At 44.2% G+C, this 22,119-nt stretch overlaps 1 protein-coding gene across 1 annotated transcript; it reads left to right on the top strand.

Moving 5' to 3' along the window:
- The first annotated feature begins 16,983 nt into the window (after nucleotides 1-16,983).
- LOC110728645 lies at nucleotides 16,984-18,572 on the top strand. The gene is made up of 2 exons (XM_021908289.1): nucleotides 16,984-17,929; nucleotides 18,025-18,572. The coding sequence occupies exons 1-2, from the start codon at nucleotides 16,984-16,986 to the stop codon at nucleotides 18,570-18,572; spliced, it is 1,494 nt and encodes a 497-aa protein (XP_021763981.1).
- Nucleotides 18,573-22,119: the final 3,547 nt, after the last annotated feature.

Here is a 22,119-nt window from a genome sequence, read left to right on the forward strand (position 1 = left end):
GTTCATTAGTTGAGAATAATGACTTAAATATTGTAATGCTTTCCAAATAAGGAAATAGAGCAAGTATTTTAAAACGGATGCAAATGGAAAGTAGAGCAAGTATTTAAAAACGGAGGGAATAACTAGGAACATGATGTATTTTTGTATGGTTGCTAAGGTTGTACATCGATCCAAAACCGGACTAGACCTAAACCAGACCTGAATGGACCGGGACCTGAATCATTGATTTTAAGGACCGAAGACCGGACCTGAAAAATCAGGTCCGGTCCGGGTTTGGACCTGAATAGACCTGATTATTAATTTGTTCCGTTTTTTTTAAAATAAAAAACCTGTTGGACTTGTTTATGGACCTAATATGGACATGTTTAGACCTGATATGGACCTGTTTAGACCTGTTTACGGAGCTGTTTAGACCTAATATGGACCTATTTAAACCTGATATGGACCTGTTTAGTCCTGATATGGACCTATTAAATAAAAAAATAACAGCTTCACCAGTTTCAAGTTCAGACCTGAAAATTTCGGATTTTACCCGGACCGGACCTGAAACCCGGAATCATGGTTTTTTAAGGACCGGGACCGAACCTGAATTCACCGGTCCGATTCCGATCCGGTCCAAACAGCTCCGAATCAGGTCGGTTTTCAGGTCTGGGCCAGAATGTGTACACCCCTTGGTTGCATTAGGTGCATAAAACACCAATTACAATCTCATACAAGGAAAAAAAAAGTTTATCTTCGCTACACCTTACAAAAATAATGTTCAATAAAAATAAGTTCAGTTCAGTAAAAAAAGGAAAAGGTGTACCGTATACCCAACTAATCCAATGTTAGTTTTGCTCTTCATTAATTTGATGATTAAATGAAAAACAATCATCAAAATGAGAATAAAATACTTATGGGTGTATGGTGCAGCCGTATGTCGTATATAACACATTACATAGTAAAAATAATTTCAGTTCAGTAAAAATCAGTAACTTTAAATAAGAAATATGAATAAGAGAGAGGAAAAAAAAAAGGGAAATTCTCTTTGGTAACACCTATTTTTTATTTTTCACATTGGTGAATTGAGAAAAAACTTATTATCTTTGATAATCTTGTATTATTTTTTTGACAAGATAATAACTATTTTAATTAAAATCTTTAACCATGGTTAATTTTTCTTTAAAACAATTAAATTTATTTTTAAAATATCAACTCACCCCCTTCCCACTAATCTGCAAGCCACCCCTCCCCGCGGCGCCCAGCCTCCACAAAATGTCAGTTGGAAAGGGAAAAATTACCAAAGGAAGCTTTATTGAGAAACAATACTCCATAGTAGATGCGTGGCAAAACTATTTACCAAACTAAGCTTCTAGGGTATTTACCCTGGCCAATTTTTTTTTAAAATTTCAGTCAAGGCAAAAGCGCCATACAGGATGGCGTTTTTACCTTGACTGAAATTTTAAAAAAATTTTGACCAAGGTAAAAACGTCAGCCTGGTTGGCGTTTTACCCTTGCACTAAAAACGCCAACCTGGTTGGAGTTTTTCCTACAACACCCAGCCTGCAGACTGCATGCACCACACCAGCCACAAACACAACAACAACATCAACAAAAGCAACAACCACAACAACAACAACAAAAGCAACAACCATAACAACAACAATAACAACAACAACAACAACAACAGTAACAACCACAACAATAACAACCACCACAACAACAACAACAACAATAACAACCATAACAACAACAACCAGTTCAATGAAAGGAATGAATGCGTATGGTGAAGTTGATAATGGACAGAAAATCAATTAAAAAAGTCAGTAATATTGATAATATTTTTTTGGATACAACGTACTAGAGAATTCGATTACAACAAACTAACAAAAGAAATTCTAAGATCCTGATTCATCTATTCGACGTAATTGTTGTCTATTAACTCACGGTCTCCGACGACGATAATACTGAGATACCGTTGTGAAAGGATATGGGGCAGAAGTCTAGGGAGGAGTCTGTTGGCTTGATGATTGTCTCCAAAAATCCATCTAAAACTCACATATCCACTGATGTCTCCAAAAGCTTGCTGATAATGAGTTGAGGGTGGGGTGTAGTTAGGGTTGATGAAGCGTCGGGTAATGCTCCTGTATTATACCATGTATGGATTGTGATACTCCATCCGACCTTGGAAAGGCGCACCATCCACGACGTGCTGCAACCGCTGATCCCACATGTCAATGAAAGGGGCATGCTGAACTGCCCAGCTCACGTCCCCCTTTCCTCGTCGGCCTGTCCTGTGTAAGTGGACACTCGTGTCACACGTGGCGGGGACAACCTGACGAAGGCCGAGCTGTCGCATGACTCTATCGGGGAGGTGAGCCTCCACTACCTCAAAACAGATGAGGACTGTCATGGCACGCCACTCCATCTGATGATCACGAAGATATGGGGGCATGGCATCGACTAAGTCAGCGACGTACGGATCCCATGTCATCTGCATTAACACGCCGTCAGTAACATCATAATTAACTTATTGAAACAATGAACGGGGTGTCAAATCAGTTTTTATAGTGTAATTGATCACCTGAGACTCGCTCAGTCTGTCGAATGCGTCTATGCAATACGATAGACCCCTCGCTGCATGGACACGAGTAAGTCTCCGCACCAGCTACCTAATTATATATAATAACAGCGTTCATGAGAAATTATTAGCAAAATAAAGCGGTATGTGGAAAACTTAACAAAAAGTCATACATACCTACAACCGTATGCCACGTCTGGTGGAGGGAGTGGCGGAGCCTCATATGCATGCTCCTGATCGTCTTCCTCCTCATGTCCATCCTGCTGTCGACGGCTAGCAGCCCTAGCTGGCTTACCAACATGGATGTGCTCCCAAGCCCATAACTGTAATAAAAAACACAAGTTAAGTTTAGTCACCGGTAAGTACGTATTAGTTAAAAAATGGTATGAAATTAAATGGCTACCTAAAGCACAATCAAGGGACCGCCGATCTCCCATCTATCTCACTGGGATGCTCTACAAAGATGGCGATACAAGGTCGGCAGACACGCACTACCCCAGCTGTAGTCACGTATGCGCTCCCAGCTGTTCTCTAACAGTTGTAGGTAGATCAACTGTATGTGACTACCACTCTTGTAACGATCCTATCAACATAAACAGGTACGCTCGAGTGTATCCCTGAACGACTCCATCATCAGCATTAGGAGGCAATACCCCAAATGTCTCTCGTAACCACATGTGTCTCAGCTCTGTGCCTCTATTATCGGCGACCTCAGGCCTCACCCCTAACACCCTATCAACAAGGCCACAAGGGTCCAGTATAATGGGCCCTGTCACTGCCCTACCACGTATTGGGAGTCGTGTCAGTATCGCCACATCTCGGAGCGTGACGGTGGCCTCCCCAATTGGTAGATGGAAGGAGTGAGTCTCCTGTCTCCATCTCTCAACGAGTGCAGTAATTAGCGCTCGATCTATAGGTGTGAAGGCCATCCTATGAAATCCGCGAAAACCCACAAAATCGATGTAATTTAGTACACGCGGGTTGACGACCCAATCTTCCACCGCCCTGCCAACGTGGTGCCTGCAAAGCAAGCACCGTGCTGGATCAACCTGTACAACCCACAAAATTACATTGTTAGATCAATTAACATAAAAATTGCCAAAAGGATTAAAGATTTGGTAGATGAAAACTTACTGATTACTCCCATATGTCACGGCTCCGATGGGTGCCCTGAAGTGTCAGGACAGAAGGGTCAGCTGGTTTTGGGTCAGCTCGTGACGGTCCCTGATCGTGTCCCTCCATGATATCTGTTCATTGCATAATGTAAAACAAGAAATCAGCTACATCCTAAGTGAAAACATACACACAACATGTTATTAAATTAAGACATGAACTAAGACCAATACCAGTCACCACCCGTTCATAACAGACAAGTTCTCTTATTGTGTCCTTCCTTGATGACAACGACCACATTTTCTTAGTGGACGGTTAGTCTCATCCATTTCATTTCGTATACGCTTCGACTTTGGCCGACCATGTCCTCGGACCATGCTCTCATCAAGAATGATTTTAGGCCCTTTGTATGTCCTCCACGTCGTCTCACAAGGAATAGGCCAGAACTGTGGGGCATAAGTATTCACATACGCCTCTGATCGTAGGAAACTGTCCACCCATAGTTCCTCAGAAACTGAGTACTTAAGACACACGGCTAGAACATGAGAACATGATAGGTGAAATATCATAGGCTTGTTGCATGTACATGTTCTCAAATTGAAGTTAACGGTATGCTTATGACCTCCTTTTCTGCCTATCCTGTCTCCCCGGTGTGTTTTTACTTGGTATATACCAAGCTAACGGCTATAAACATCCACTGTATGGTATTTTGCTTTTCCATTATTCTTCTCCAAAATGGAAGTGACCTTAGGTGAGTATGCATATCCGTCGGCACGCCTAGCAAGTAAACTATCACTTCTTCAATTAAAATACTTGTTAACTCTGTGGAAAGTTAACTCGACTAGGGACATACGAGCTCCCTTCAACACATTGTTAAATGTTTATGAGAAATTTGTAGTACATATTCCATACCTACGACCAGCGTCATGAAACAAGGACCACCTGCGAAACGGCACGTCCATAATGTACTCTAGGGACTTGACTCAAGATTCACTGATAGAACGCATATTGTTTTGGGGTTTTTGGAGTCCCTCGGGAGATTTTCAATTCCAAGAATGGATGCCGTCCTTCTATACCTGCAAAACCAATGAAACTCCGGTTGGGTAGAGTACCGCATCCGACGATCAAGTTAGAACATGCTCGGATGTAAAAGTGCGGAATGTAAAGAGTTTCTCTCGGATTCCGAGAGAGAGTATTTGCAATTAATATTGCTCTGTTTTGTAAGAATTTCTCAGAATGTGCAATAAATGGGGATCTCTCCCTATTTATAGGGTTTGAGGATCAGCTCCCCTTTCATGACATGGACCGCCATGTGTCGTTAGAGGAGAGGTTCTTTCAGAACCTCTCTGAGGCTGACACATGTCAGCATGCTATTGGTCCATGTGGACGGGGGATATTTTTACCCTAAACATTTGCCCTTCACAGGTGTGACGTGGCCTGCCACGTGGCACCTGTGACAAGTGTCATCTTCTGAGAAGGCAGCGATTCGCCTCCCTTTTCTCTCTCTCTCTCTGTTTTTTTTTCTTTTTGAAGGTGACGGTTCGCCTTTTGAGGGATTTCCTGTATAAGTAGAGGTTCCCCCCCCATCAATTTCCTCACTTTGCCATTTTTGATAATTTTCTGATAGAAAGGAGAGCTCTGATACCGGCTGTTATTTCTTGCATAACCGTCTTTCTTTTCATCACTCAACCGGCTACCGTCTGAGTGCTCATCACTCAAAACATATTAGAACCGCCTAGGGGTCCTTTGACTAATTCACTTTAATTTCAATACACCCACAGCCGGTCAACCGTCTGGGGTATCATCAAGCAAAACTTCAGAGGAACGTCTGGGCTTTTCAACAATTTTCAATTGCTTTTCAAGTGGGTACATCCGGGCAACCGTCTGGGTATCTAGCAAGCAGCAAACAGATTTCCGCCTGCTGATCCAGCTGGTCAACCTCTTCCACACTCAGAACATCTTCAAGGTACCGTCCCTACCCCTTGCAACTTTTTGCGCTTTTCCGGTTGTATACCTTGTAAAGAATAATGGACTCACCCAACACTCATACGGCACGACATAGGACAATTGTCAGCTGGTCACTGGATACGGCTGAGTCTAGGACTAAGGATGCCGTAGGGGGGTGTTTGGACCACCCTTTCTGTCCCACGAATCTGACCGTCTTTGTGCATGTGCAGGACAGGATAGCTCGGACGAGGCGGACGGCTGTAGACCTCGATTATCGATCAGACGACTCGGCAGAAGTTTCGGCTGACATAGTACATTATGACAATCCGGGTGCACCCAGCACACCCAGCGATGACATTTTAGAAGAGTTTGAGGAAGTAGGCGGCGATGAGACCGTCCAACAATCAGACTATAAGGAGTCATCTTATTTAGAACCGGATGCCTTCCAAGGGGATGAGGAGGCATACAAATGGCCTTCCATCAATAATCCTACTGAGGCGCACATGTCCGCCAAAGACGTTGTTACTCTGAATGCCACCTTCCCCGCCTTTATTAAGAAGTGCCAGGTTGGGGATGGATGGGAGGTTGTAGTACCGCCTGTGGAGGCATCCGTTGTCTGGGACGATGATACTGATCATGCCGACAATTATTTCGGCTGCTACGAGGCGGCGTTTAAAGCCGGCCTTCGGTTCCCCCTCCATAATGCAATAAAAGCCATTCTAAGAGGCTACGACCTTGGCGTTTGGCAGTTAACACCCAACTCATGGGTCAACATATTAGGATATATAGCCGCCTGCGAGATGTTGGACATAACGCCTAGCTGGGAGGCGTTTGCCCATATGCACTACCTCAGCCGTGCCCCAGGCGGCTGGAATGTGTGGTATACACTGACCACGCACCTGGAATGTATGATGACGCTGGACAAGCCGTCAAAATGGAGCAACTGGAAGAGCAAGTTTTACTTAGTTTCTTCTCCATCTTTGCGTCTGAACCACCGGCTGCGTCATTACAATAAACATCCGGCTCTCCTTGGGAAGAAATGCGCCCTTCCCCGCGTCCCTGAAGAGGCTTGGATGCAAATAATGGAGACGGGGTTCTTCAAGAGAACCTCCATGCCTCTGGATGATGGGACTGAAATTATTGTCCCTAAGAACTGGGTCTCTCATCCGGACTGGATAAAGGACGAGGCGTTTCTTTCCGCTTGCGGCCTTAGCACTCTTTTCAACAGACGTATGTTGACTGATCAACCGACACTTTAAGCCGTCTCTAATATTCTGAGCTGTGCCTGACTTGTTGCTTTTCCTTTTGCAGAAAAAGGACTAGAAATGGTGCCTCTAGAGAAGACGCCTGCCAAATCTGATGCCTAGATCCGGAAGGATCAATTGGAAAATAAGAGGGCCTAATTTGCGGCCAAGGATGATGGGGTAAGCTCCGGCTGAGCTCTTTTTACCGTTTGTATAGTTTGATGTCAATTTTGATATTAACCAGTTGCTCTGTTTCTTTTTCTGGCGGGGAGCAAGAATGTTCCTCGCTCCCTTGCAAAAATTATAAAAAGACCGGCTGAGGAGCCCTCTCATCCTCCTTCCAAGTCAAGGATTGTTCCGGCTGACCCTCCCTCTTCTAGAAGGCCGCCTATGTCTGACAAGCCTACCTCAGCAGGCAAGAGCCTGAAGGACCTCGGTCTAGACACAGGGCCGGCTGAGGTTGAGACGAGGGAGCCTGAAACGCCCTCGAGCCGGCAGCCAGCTGCAGCAACCGACTCTAATGTGGCTGGGGGTAGGGTGATCCCTTCGCCTGAAAATCAAGGTATGACTTTCACCTTTGATCCCCCCTGGCCGCTTGGGCCTATGCGAGTCAAGTCCCAAGCTACCCAATTAGGGGATTCCTCCGATAGCCGGCTAAATATAGGTGCCGCCTATGCTCGTTTCTTAACACATGACTCTGTTGGTGCATATGCCTCTTCCCGTTGGCCTGACCTCCAACAATACGCAAAGAGGATGCTGAGGACCCTCACCCGGTTCGAGAAGGAGGCGGTTCCGGGTGTGCACTAGGTCAACATTGACCGCATCAACTCGTTACTTGCTGAGGTAATTTACCGGTTGGGGTACTATTGTATAATTCTCTTTTTGCCGGATGTACCATAATTGAGAGATTAACCCTTTTCCAGCTGATGTTGCAGGTGATGCTGAGGGTAGACGGCCTCAAGGTTCCCTTGAGGAAGAAACAGGAGGAGGTAAGAGACGCCAATAGACGGGCGGCTGATCTCATTGATGTTACTCAATACAACACCTTAATGTATGAAAAAAACTAAAAGTCGGGAGATGAAATAGGAGGAGCTTATCAAGGAGCTCACTGCGGCTGCGGACACAGCCAAGAAGAAGGCGGTTGACTTTGAGCTGCAAGTGAAAAACCTCCAGGTCGATGTCAAAGCGCTTAGGGATGCCGACAAGGAGAACACCCAACTAAGGGTAGACGTCTCCCGGCTGAAGAACGAGTTGGCCCAGACGCAGGCTGATCATAAGGTGGAGCTGGCAGCCGAGCAGGATCGGCTGGTCACTGAAAACGAGCAGGACTGCGAGGCTCGCATGAAAATGGCCTGGTCCCTCATCCACCCGGACTGCGAATGGGAGTTCTTTGAGCTAAGGTACACGTACGCCACCGAGGTGTACCATGCTCAGACTCTTGGGCTCAAGAAGCCGACTCCCTTCGAAGAATGGGCTAGCACTGCAGAGGAGGATCAGGAGGAGGAGCAGCCGAAAGAACGAGCGCCGGTTGAAGCTAATCAAGCCCAACCTCAACAAACTCAAGATGCTCCTCTATCCGGCCAGGGCCAGACGTCTCAACCCCCCCAGCAGTGAACCTTGTTGTTTTTCTTTATTATTTCCGGCCTGCGTGCCGAGTACTTCATATGTATTCTCTTTCTTCCCCGGACGTAGTTCCGGCTGACAATTATTTTTTTTCAATAGAATTTGTCGGCTGAGTCGGTTTTGCCCATAATTGCCTTTGATATATTTTGCTTCAGTTTTTGCAATTTTCTCAATTTTCTGGTATGCATGAATATGTTTGCAAGTAACCTAACACATGCGGTTTACCGGATGCATTGTCTTTATCTGCCCCTGGACGGCTGTTTGCTTGATATTGCCCAACCCTAAGCAGGCAGCCGTCCAATCAAGCATCCGGACGAATAAACAGACGGTCATTGGCCGTCTTTAGAGAAATTTCTCATATTATTTTCTAAGTTGGATTACCAGACAGTTTCGGCTAGGGACCAACCTACTCTATTAACCGGATGTGATTTAGCCCTTAGGGTAATCAGTCTTTGCCAGTTGCATAATAGCAAGCGGTTATTGGCCGGATGTAGGTGTCATGACCATTGTTATGTTTTAGCTGCTAAGGCTTTGGCCTTGCTTAATTTGGATTTGTAACCGGCTGTAGTGCCTTTGGGCAAAGACTGGTTATATTTGACCAAGATATCAGTTATCGTTTGTGTTGCTTTGAAGCAACGTCGATTGTATCGAGGTTTTGAGTTTTTCAAACGGCCATGAGTTATCTTTAACCTAGATAGTCGGTTAAAGCCGCTTGAGTTATGATTTATAGAATAATGTACCACCCAAATGGGAGATGCTCTCTTCGACGAATTCACCCAAATGGGCATCCCCGGTTGCCTGCTCATGTTGGAGCACGCGGTTTAAAGGTTATCCGGCCTTTGGCCTCGTAAATAGTTGCTAAGTTTGGGACTTAGCCTATATCTACTCAAGTTAGAGCAGACGCATGCCCGATTGTGCATTGCATAGATGGGACTTTGTACAAGAAACCATAATTAAAGCATCTTTTCATTAACATACTCTATTTACAAAGATTTACAAGTCTTTAGAAGTAGTACTTTTTCAAGTTGTCTACATTCCAAGTTCTGGCTAGCTGCCTACCGTCTGGAGTTTCGAGGCGGTAGGTGCCGCCTCTAACTTCCTCAAAAATCCGGTAGGGGCCTTCCCAATTAGGGGTCAGCTTTCCTTGCTCATTGGCCCTACCGGTTGCCTCCATTTTCCGTAACACAAAGTCCCCCACTTTTAAGGGTCGTTTGTGAACTCTTCTATTGTAGGCTCTCGCCATTCTCAGACTATAAATCTCATGACGCAAGGCGACATTGCCCCTGCGCTCCGGGAGTGAATCCAATGCTAGACGCATGACCTCCCAATTAGCCTCTTCATCATAGAGCATGATTCGAAGTGTTGGCTCGTAACATTCAATAGGTAGGAAGACTTTAGTGCCGTATGTCATGCGAAACGGGGTTTCACCGGTTGCCCCTTTTTCAGTTGTTCTGATGGCCCATAGAACATGAGGCAACTCATCTGCCCATAGACCGCCAACTCTTTTTATTTTCTTTTTAATGCCATCTGAGATGAGCTTGTTGAAGGCTTCAACTTGGCCGTTTGCTTAGGGACGACTGACTGATGCAAAACAATGTGAGACCCCTTGATCTCCCAGCCAACTCTTGAGAGTAGGCGTCTCAAACTGAGGGCCATTGTCAAAGACCATAGACATAGGTACCCCAAACCGGATGATAACGTTCCTCCAAATGAAGGAGATGACATCCTTTGTCTTTATGCCCTTGACTGCCTCTGGCTCCACCCATTTGGTGAAGTAATCAACGACAACTAGAATATACCTCCGTCCGCCTGTAGCAGGCGTATACGAACCCAAAATGTCCATTCCCCACTTGTCGAATGGTACTGGGCTGTAGATAGCCGTTAAATCAGTAGCCGGACGGTGGATGAGTTTGCCGAATTTCTGACATTTGTCATAGTTCTTCACCATTTCCATGGCATCTGCCTCAAGAGTGGGTCAAAAGTAGCCCTACCGCCTCGCCCTTTTTGCTAGAGTTCTACCGCCTATATGTGATGCATAAAAGCCTGAGTGCAGATCCTCTAGAACTTATTTTCCCCTTTCAAGGGTAACACATTTCAGCAGCGGTTGGAGGTAACCTTTCTTGAAGAGTTCTCCATAATGGATCTCAAAACTTGCGTCCCGCTTCTTTAATGCAGCCGCTTCTAAAGGGGCATCCAGCAAAGTGTCGTCTGCCAAATAAGCCCGGATGGAATCCATCTTGGTTGAGCTTCGGTCAAGAACTCCAATTGGATCATGCTCAATACTTATCTTTTCCATGACTTCCCAAAAGACTGACCTAGGCGTATCACAGGAGGCGGATGATGCTAGCTTAGAGAGTGCATCCGCCTGATTGTTTTCTGACCTGGGCACCTGACTTAGATGAAATTCGTCAAGTGTCCCGGCCACATCTTTGACCGCCTGAAGGTATTTGATCATAGCCGAATGGGTGGCCTCGTAGTCACCATGGTATTGGCTAACGATCAACTGAGAATTAGAGCAGGGGTCAACCTTTCTTACCCCTACCGCCTTACACATATGGATACCGGCTAGCAGGGCCTCATATTCCGCCTCATTATTTGAGGCTTGGAACCCGAACCGTAGTGCATATTCATATTTGTCCCTTCCGAAGACTAGCATATTATCCCTGCACCACAGCCGTTCATAGTGGAGCTCCTGTCTACATACACTTTCCAAACCTGATCAAGATTTTCTGGCTGGGCCGGCCTTGTCATTTCGACAATGAAGTCGGCAAACGCCTGATCCTTCACTACCTTTCTAGGTTCAAAAGTGATTTCAAGTCTTTGCATTTCAATAGACCACTTGAGCATTCTACCGGATGACTCCAAAGTTGTCATTGGCCGCTTGAGGGGTTGATCTGTGTAGACCACCACCGGATGAGCGAAGAAGTAGGGTTTCAACTTCTTGATTGCCATGAAAAGGGCAAGGCCAAATTTTTCAACCAAGGGGTACCGTAGTTCAGCGTTTCGAAGAACATGGCTAATGAAATAGACCGGGAGCTGAATGACGTCTCTCTCAGCAAGGAGAACGACACCGAGAGCATGATCTGAGACGTCCAAGTACATGTACAGGACCTCCCCGGCTAGGGGGCTAACCAGCCTTTGCAACGAGTGCAAGTGCTCTTTCAACTTCTGAAATGCCGCCTAAGCATTTTCCCCCCATTCGAATCTAGTCTTCTTCTTGATTTCTTGGAAGAAATAGAGGCACTTGTCACCTGACCGGCTGTGGAATCTCCCCAATGCCGCCAGGCAACTGATTAATTTTTGAACCTCCTTAACAGTGCGGGGTAACTTCATGTCAATCACCGCCTGCATCTTTTCTAGATTGGCCTCTATCCCTCTTTGGTTAATCAAGAATCCAAGAAACTTCCTAGACTCAACACCAAAGACACACTTCTTGGGATTAAGCATAAACTTGTGCCGCATGAGGGTGGTGAATGTTTCTTGGAGATCAGCAAGGTGATCCGGCTGTAGCTTAGATTTGACTATCATGTCATCAATGTACGCATCTACGTTCTTCCCAATTTGATTAATGAAGAATGTATTAATCATTTGTTAGAAAGTAGCAGGCGCATTCTTCAGCCTAAACGGGCACCACCGTATAACAGAATAACCCTTGATCAGTGACGAATGTCGTCTTCTCTTGATCTTTTTTCCACAAGGGTATCTGATGAAAGCGTGAGTAGGCGTCCATGAAACTCATCACGGCGTGACCAGCTGTAGAGTCGACCAGACTATCGATCTTTGGGAGTGGATAGCTATCCTTTGGACATGCCTTGTTGAGATCTGTGTAATCAACACACATGCGCCAGGTACCATTCGGCTTTTTCACGAGAACAACGTTTGCTACCCAATCCGGATAGTAACATTGCCAAATGAACCCGGCGTCCATCAGTTTCTTGACCTCGGCGGCAGCTGCCTAAGATCTCTCCTCGCCATGATTTCTTTTCTTATGCCTAACCGGCTTCTTTTTTGGATCCATGGCGAGTTTGTGGACAGCAAGATCCGGGCTGACGCTTGGCATCTCTTCCACTTTAAAGGCAAAGATGTCTTTGAATTCTTTCAGTAGTTTGTGCAAGTCGGCACCTAACTTTGCAAAGGCAGCCGTCCCCACCTTAACAATTCGCTCTGGACGTGCATCGTCTAGAGGGATGTCAATATGCTCACCAGCCGAATGGGGACGGAGGTCGTCTGACCACTCCCCGATTAGTGATTGCTATTGCTTTTATTTCTTGACGGCCACCAACTGGTCCGCCTTCCTCTTTTTGCCGGTTGCTTTAGGGGCAGGCGCGACTTCCTTGATGTCATCAAGGTCAATGGGTTCTTCACCGTGGCTGGCTGCGACCACAGTAGGCTTGACGTCTGAGATATAACACTCCCTTGCATCTTTTGATCCCCATTCAGGGAACCCACTGACCCATCATCCCTCTCAAATTTTAGCAGCATAAGGGATGGGATGATGACTGCCTTGGACTCGTTGAGGGTTGGACGACCCAAAATCAGATTGTAGGCGGTTAATTCTTTAACCACCAAGAATTTGACGACCATGTGCAGTCCTTCCCCCTTTTCTCCTAGCCGGATGGGTAGGTCAATCCTCCCCACCGGATGCACTACTCCACCCCCAAAACCAACTGAGGGGTGAGAGACTTTGTGCATGTTTCTAGGCTTGTACTTGAGCTTCGCGAAATACCTGTAGCTGATAAGGTCAGACGAGCTCCCGGTATCGATAAGGATCCGACCCACCCGTTGATTGGCGACCTTGCACTCGATGACTATGGGGTCATCATGTGGCCGCCTGACCTTGCCATGGTCCTTCCTAGAGATGATGACCTCAGGGAAGGTGTCTTTCGATGCCTGGCCCTCATCCACTGAGTTGACCTCCAACCTTCTGATGTAGTCCTTGGTGCCCCGGGTGGTAGGACCCCCTCCGGTAAAACCGCTTGCTATAGTATAGATCTGGTCTTCATCAGTGTCAGAGCTAATAGCAAGTTGGTCTGACTTTTTGGACGGTTGTGCATTGTTTGTTTTGAGGGTCACCTTGGACTTCAGAAGATAGGACTTCAGTACCCCCTTGTCAGCTAGACGGTCCAACGACCGCCTGAGGCTATAGCAATCGTTGGTGTCATGGCCTATATCCTCATGGACGTGTCAATATTTGTCCGGGCCCGACTTTTGACAGGACTTTTCATTACAGTCGGTTTCTCAATAGTCACCCGGTCTTTGATCTCCATGAGGATGGAGTAACAGTCCTTGTTGAACTCGTACTTGGGAACGTACGGTTTCAACTCTTTTTTCTTCTTTTGGGATGGCTGACTAGAATTGTCCGCCATCTAGACCTCTTTCCTTTTCTTGCTTTCTTCTTTTTTAGCCGGCTGAGCTGACTGGCTTTTTTTTTTGTCGGACTTTTTAGAGTCCGACGGCTGCTTGATGGAATAGAACTCCGTCACCTGTATATATAGGCTTCGGCTTCCATGAATGCTTCTTGGAGGGTAGCAACCCTCTTTCTGACCAGGTCGAACTTAAAGGTCGACCCGTCCTTCAGACCCTTGAAGAAGTTTATGTAGGCAACTTTGTCAGACAGCCCTTGAATCTGAATTCTCATCAGATTGAACCGCCTGACATAGGACCTTAGCCCCTCTCTATCTTCCTGCTGGATAGCTCCCAAGTCGAGACTTGTCTTTTTGGCGGGGATATTCATAGAGAAGTTGGACGCGAACAAGTATGCAAGCATCTTGAAATTGTTGATGCACCCGGCTAGGAGATTGCCAAATGATCGTTGGGCTATACCCTTCAATGTCGCCGGAAAGCATCGGCACCAGGCGGCATCATCCAACCCTTGTAAATACATGAGGTTGGTGTATGCCATTAGGTGGTCTTTCGGGTTGGTGGTACCGTCATAGGTACCAACCAACAAATTCTTAACCTTGGTTGTCTGAGCCGCCTCGGTTATCTCCCTGGAGAACGCAGACGGCTGTTCCCCAAGGTTTAGCAGCCGGAGCTGCCAGTTCATTGGCTGGACATTCAGTGCCGCCTGTCCCCTGAAGAAGGTCGGCTGCATGTAAGGTGATCCATATGGCATGTATGGCTGTCGGGGCACATACGGAGCCGGCTGGATAATCTGAGGGCCAGTTCGTGCGGTCATGCCACATGACTGACTCTCTCGGTTTATTTTTGAATACCTTATTGAAGCATTCGGGAAACTGTCTGGGTAAGTCGACGTTGAAGCCGACTCAGACAATTGTTGGCTTCTCTTCTGCTGGATTAACATCCGGGCATCTGTGTAAGTTTTCTTTGATCCATTCGACTGAACTTGCTGAATGGCTTTCCTTTTCCCTGCTTCAGGGAAACGGGGTTTTGATAAATCAATCACGGGCCCATCCGTCCCCTTTGGTTTAAGGTGAGGAGTAGGCACACGATCTTTCACATGCTTTTTCCCTAATGGAGAAGGATTATTGGCCGACTGACCCTTGTTAGTGCCAGTCATACTCTTGTTTATCAGGTTCTTGATTTCCCCTTTGAAACTTGCCATGAATTTCATGAGTTCGTCTCTAGTAACAGGGGAAACACCCTCCACCGCCTGGGGTTGCCCAGCCGTCTTGACGGTTGGGCTGCTAGGACCAACTTTGTCTTCGCCCCGTTCCCTTGTTTCCTTGGAACGGGTGTGTCTTGTTCTGAGTGACCCGTCTGGGGCCACATAGGTGTCGACATCGAAGTCGTCACCACTCACTACTAGAAATAGGTTAAATTCCGACGGACTACAATCCCCTCGGTAATTTTAAACTTTCCGGGGGAATTTGGTTTTGTAGGAAAAATCCGTCGGAACCGGGACTTTCCGACTGAAAAGTCCGTAGGTATACTTCCAACGGATTTTAATTCCGAGGGAATTAATTCCGTCGGAAGCGTACGACAAATTAAAAAAAAAAAGATTTCAGTTTTCTGCGTTTTTTGTGACATAAAACAGCACCAAAGAATAAGAGAGAGAAAGGGAGAAAGAGGAAGAGAGAGAAAGGGAGAAAGAGAGAAGGAGAAAGGGAGAAGGAGACCTCGCCTCCGGCTCCAACACCAGCCGCCCTTGGTCGCTGCCGGTGTAGGTAAGTCTGCGGATTTATTTTATTTTATTTTATAAAAAAAATTGCGGAAACCCTAACCACCACCACCACCACCTAGGGTTTGCCGGAAATCACTATAGCAGCGCCGAATTCCACCACAAACACCAAGGCTTGACCGGAATCCACCCAAAGCGCCGCCGTGGTAAGTGTTTAGCCCTTTTTTTTTTTAAATTCACTGTTTTGGGGTTTTTGGTGATGTTTTTTTTTTTTTTTTTTTTTTTTTTTGTTTTGGAATGCCTAATTACAGCCACCACCCCCTCAACCACGACACCAGCCCGCCGCCGGTCTGCAACCAGAGCAACGCCCAACCACCGTCGACAGCAGGTTGTGTTTCAAATTTTTTTTTTTTTGGTATTTTTCATTATAACTTTATAGCATTTATTCGTTTTTTAATATACATAGGCAGCACAAACTTAGTTGCTAATTGTTTAATTTGAATTTTTTTGTAGGATTTGTAGATTTTCTTGGTTCTTTGGCAATAATTAGTGCAGATCTACAGGTTAGAGACTATATAAAACCAAAAATTATATGTTTATTTTATACTTGGCATGTTAGTCGATAAATGTATTTAGATATATGTTAGTTTATTATTGTTTTTTGTGTAGTGTATACAATCAGTTCTATTTATATTTTAATATGTTGAAATATTTGAAATGAATGTATTTATGTTATTATATGTTAGTTTAGTTTAGTTTATTTAAGTATAGTTTTTAATTTTTGTATTATAACATGTTAACATAGTTTTGTTTAGTTCATTATGATAATGTATGTTAGTTTAGTTTATTTTATTTTAGTTTTGTTTATTTCACCATTAGTTTAGTTTAATGTAGTGTTTGTTAGTGTATTTAGTTTAATATTTTTGTTTGATATAATGTTGAATATAATATTTAGTAATTGTGCTAATATATTTGCTTAGTTTAGTTTAATTATGATAAATCTCTATTTAGTATAACGCATGTGACCTTCACTTTATATATATATAATAAATGAATCATTTGCATAATCATTTGCCTAGATACCCGTTCAAGGCATACACAATAGGAGTATGTCTTAAATAGTCCCCGGTTGGGACTGTCCTTGTACACTTATTCTCACTTAGGTGGTGAATGTAAGACTTGTTTTTGATTCTACGAAAAATCGTGTCTTTTCATTTCTCTACAGTGTTCTCTGGGTACATATGTAGGTGTGTTTAATTGCCTACATCGTGTACTTGGAGAACTGTAGGGAAATGCTTGCGGATTTTCCGTAGAATTGAAAACCTGGCTTACATTCACTAGTGGGATTAAACGTACAAGGATGTATGTAGTACGCTTTGTGACTAATATGCCTGAGTTGTGTAGAAGTTGTAATCATGAAACGAACAGAACGTAGCTGGATGTATGAAAGGAAGGCCGGGCCATATGTTAATCCAGAGTTCGTGAAAGGGGTTGATAAATTCATGCAATATGTCAAAGATAATCCTAAAAGTAGTAACCCGAATGAAGTTAGGTGTCCATGTGCCAAATGTAAGAACAAACGACTTTGGGACCTAGATACGGTTAAACTTCATTTGTTTCAGGCGGGTTTTGTACCTAATTACTATGAGTGGATGTGTCACAGGGAAGGGTTTCCGACAGTTCCTGTAAGTGGGTCCAACGAATATCGTGAAATGGTTTTCAATGCGTTTGGTCAAAGTCAGGATCATGGGCATTCCGAGCAGGCTAGTGTTTCATTAGAGGAGGAGCCTAATGCCCAAGCTAAGCATTTTCTGGATTTGTTGAAGGCTTTTGAAAGGCCATTATACGAAGGTAGTTCGTTGTCTGTGTTGGAGATGGCCGCTAGAATCACAAGTCTAAAGTGCGAGTATAATCTTCCGCACAGATGTGTCGATGGGTTTGTTTCACTTCTCAGTGAAGCAATTCCTAACAACAATAAAATGGTCGACACATTCTATGAGGTGAAAAAGATTGTGAAGGGCTTGGAAATGCCTCATGAAAGGATTCACGCTTGTCCGAAGGGATGTATGTTGTTTTGGAAGGATGATGCCCAGCTGTCTACATGTAGGGCGTGTGGCAGCGATCGATACAAGCAGACTTTCAAGGGTAGCCTAGTGCCTTTGAACGTTTTATTTTATTTCCCGATCACACCCAAGTTGCAAAGGTTGTTTACAACCAAGACTATTTCGAAGGAAATGACTTGGCATTCGAAAAATCCTCGAGTGCAAGGCACTATGGCACACCCTACTAATAGTGAAGCTTGGAAACACCTGGACAACTGCTTTCCAGAGTTTGCCTCCGAGCCTCGTAATGTTCGGCTTGGTTTGTGTAAAGATGGTTTGCTCCTCATGGCAAGTTTGGGGGACAATATTCTTGTTGGCCTGTCATTTTGACCCCTTACAATCTGCCTCCCTCAGTGTGTATGAAAAGACAATTTATGTTCCTTTCGTTGCTCGTTCCTGGTCCTAAAAAACCTAAGGGCAACTTGGATGTGTACATGCAACCGTTGATTGAGGAGTTGAAACAGTTGTGGGAAGTTGGTGCACATACGTACGATATTTCCATGAAACAGAATTTCAATCTTCGAGCAGCCATCCTATGGACCGTTAGTGACTTCCCGGCTTACGGTATATTGTCCGGTTGGGCCACATCTGGTAAGAAAGCTTGTCCATATTGCATGGACAAAAGCAAAGCATTTTGGCTAGAAAATGGTTGTAAGGTGTCTTGGTTTGATTGCTACCGCCAGTTCCTTTCGACGAATCACCCTTTTCGGAATAGTAGAATTGCGTTCTGCAGAAACAAAGTCGAAAAGGGTGCCCCTCCACACATTATGTCAGGAGAGGAGCTGTGGGAATGTGTGAAAGACCTTCCGAAGGCTACAGATGGGCCCAAGTCACTTCAACGCCTCAAAAAGAAAAGAAGGGGTTGTTCAAGCAAAGCATACTGTGGGAGCTTCCATATTTGAAGCATCTGCTTGTTCGTCACAACCTAGATGTCATGCACATTGAAAAGAACTTCTTTGATCAGTTATTTCACACTATAATGGCTGTGAAAAAGCAGACGTGTGACACGCCATCTGCTCGAAATGACATTGCCAAATATTGTAAACGTCCGCAGCTTCATCTTCAGCAGGATGATAGGGGAAAAGAGTTCATGCCATGGCTCCATTTGCTCTTGACAAGGCTCAAAGAAAAGTTTTGTGTGAGTGGGTTAAACAGCTGCGGTTTCCTGATGGTTACGCCTCCAATTTAAGCAGATGCGTCGATTTGCAAGCATGTAAGCTCCACGGAAGAAAAGCCATGACTGTCACGTGTTCATGGAGAGGTTGTTGCCTACTACTCTGCGGGAATTGCTCCCTTTCCATGTTTGGAATGCAATAACAGAGATCATCCAATTCTTTCGCGATTTGTGTTGTTATACAATAACGGTTAGTGACATGGAGCGATTAGAGAATAAAATAGCTGAGATACTTTGCAAGCTTGAGAAGGTTTTTCCCCCTGCATTCTTTAACTCCATGGAGAATTTACCCATTCATTTGCCATATGAAGGGAAGTTATGTGGTCCTGTGCAATATAGATGGATGTATCCGTTTGAAAGGTAAATCAAAGACCCATGCACATCCTATTTCTTACATCAAATTCAATGTAATGTCGTGTTTATATATTTACATAAATATGATTACAGGTTCCTCAACCATTTGAAACAAAAAATTGGAAATAAGGCTCGAGTTGAAGGATCCATTTGCAATGCTTATCTCACCGAAGAGATAGCAAACTTCTGCGGTAACTACTTCCAGGCGACGGTTGACACTAAAACACGAGATCTCGGTCGAAATGTGAATGCCGACGTGGACTCCACAGTGGACGACGCTAAAATTCCAGAGTTGTTCAAGGAGGATAGCGGTCGTTTGTCAACTGAGGGCAAAACTCGGTTTTTGGATGAAAAAGAACTGGATTGTGCTCATCTGTTCGTGTTACGAAACACCAGCATTCTTGGTGAATACGAAAGGTATAACATAGTTTAGTAATGAAGTGTAGTTGGATGATATGATTATCTGGAATGATTACAATGTTTATTTACATTAATTTTGGCCTCGTAGGAAGTTTGAGGACTATGTCCTTAGTACTCGACCTTATCTGCGTAGAGAAGAAGTAATGGAGAAAAATGCGAAGCTGGATTTTCCTGATTGGTTTCATCGCAAGGTGATGTCCACTGTCTAAACGTAGGATAATTATGATTAACTATTCGTTGCTATTTAATTTACTCATTTAGGGAAGTGTGACGGTTATATTTAAAACGTTTATAGGTTATTGAGGAGGAACAAAACTCGAATGTGCTGCGAGCGTTGTGCATGCGCCCTTTCAAGCGTGTTCGAACTTGGAAGCAGATTTTTTTCGGTGGCTTTAATTTCCATACATATGCCCATGTCAAGCACAAATCTACGATGAATTATGGGGTGTGTGTATCAAGTGAGGATGGTGGAGAGTACTACGGCATTTTAGACGACATTATAGAACTAGTCTACACTAGTCCCGAAAAAGAGTACAAGACTATTTTGTTTAAGTGTAGTTGGATGGATTGTGGTAGGGGAATGAACATACATGAACAATACAAGCTTGTCGAAGTGAATCATACTAAGAAATACCCCAAGTACGATCCCTTTGTTTTGTCTTACCAAGTGACTTAAGTGTACTACGCATCATACCCAAGCCTGAAACGGGATCGAATACAATGGTGGGCTGTTTTTAAAACAAAAGCAAGATCAGTGGTTGATGCTCCGGTGGACTTAGAGTTCTTGCAGGCACCATCCCCACAATTACATGCAACACTTTTCCCACCGAATGATATTCCAGACTATATCCAAGATGATGATGATGAGGAAGATGATGATGGCTTTGTTATCTCGAGCGATGAAGATGATGAATCTAGCATCAACTCCAGTGATAGTGACGAGGATGATGATATCGATGTATTATTAGATGATAGTAGCGATGATTCCAGTAGTGATAGTAGTAGTGATGACATTAATGAATAGGGGAATTTGTTACTCTCCTTCTTTGAATTTGCTTATTATTGTAAAATAGACAAATGAATTGGTCTTTTAATAAATCGATCATTACTTTTATGCTGAAATGTTATTGCATTGCCCGAGTCCCTTGTAACTTATAATATGCTGTAATGTTATTATCAATAATTGCAGGTGATCATGGCGGGCGGTAAAGACACAGGTAAACGGAGAATGCAGATCGACGATTCCAATGATGACATGGAGGATGCTTATAATTTGGATAATACTCAGGAGCCGACTTAGCTTCCAGCTCATCACGAGGTCAGACTCAGGAGTGTTCACAGTTGTCGGTATTAGACCCTGTTGTGCTCTAGTACGTACATACATTTTGTGCATTGGGATTTGAATATTTTTAAAGAAAAAAACCTATTTATTACCTGTAACAAGTTTTTCAATACTTGTAGTTCATGATCATCTAACTTTGTGGTTTCCTCATTGCATGTAGGTTTGACAACAACAAGGTCAGGAATGTGGTATCCGGGGCGATAACCGGGTACTATCGACAGCCTTGGAGGAATTACAGCAAGGTGGATGCAGCAACCAAGGAACATTGGTGGAACCTATTCTACGTAAGCTATTATAAACTTAATTGAAAACATGTTTTTTTTAAAAATGTTGAGCTGAATTTGGAAATATGACATAACGTTTATCAATTGCAGAAGGCATTCACGTGGGCACCTCAGTTGACCGAGGATGTGAAGCACACGTTTGAAAAGAGGCTTGCTACTCGGTTGCGTGACATGTTCTACACAGTCACGCACAAGATGAGAGGCGCAAGGCCAGCCTGGCTCATTGAGGACATCCACAAGAAGATGATGGATATTGTTGCCGCCGATCCAACTTTCAAGGCAAGGTCGTCCCAAAACAAGAAGAACAGGAGGGGTGGGTCAATGGAAAGTCCGGTTGAAGCTACCCACTATCAGGGTTCGATGTCAGTTGTACAACATGCTAAACGAATGGTAAGTTTGTTGAATATTCCTTTTAAATTGGAGGGTCGGGTTTATTCTTTTGTACAGGTGCTCTAACATTTAAAGTTTATCATTTTCTGCATGTATAATCAAAGGCGATGAAGAATAAAGGGCAGCTCCCAACAGCTCATGATCTGTTTATGAAGACGCACTTCAAGGAAGTGCCAGGGAAAGGCATGGTACCAGCCAACACCAAAGCACAGCATATTGCGGTATTAACTTCAATAACACCTACAACTGTTATATGCATGTTATAAGAAAAAACTTAGAAAATAGGTTGTTTTTGTGATTTGAACGCATGTGCACCTAAAATTACCTATAATATGCATTTTATGAGAAAGAAATGGTTCATTAGGTGAGAACTTTAGAAAATAGGCAAGGGAATGGTCATTTAGGGGTCAATTGGTTGAATTTTGGACTTTTAGGGTCCGTAAACTTAGAGACTTGGTTGTATTTGTGATTTCAAGGTATGTGCA

Source organism: Chenopodium quinoa, unplaced genomic scaffold (assembly GCF_001683475.1).
Source record: "Chenopodium quinoa cultivar QQ74 unplaced genomic scaffold, ASM168347v1, whole genome shotgun sequence".
Lineage (NCBI taxonomy): Eukaryota > Viridiplantae > Streptophyta > Magnoliopsida > Caryophyllales > Amaranthaceae > Chenopodium > Chenopodium quinoa.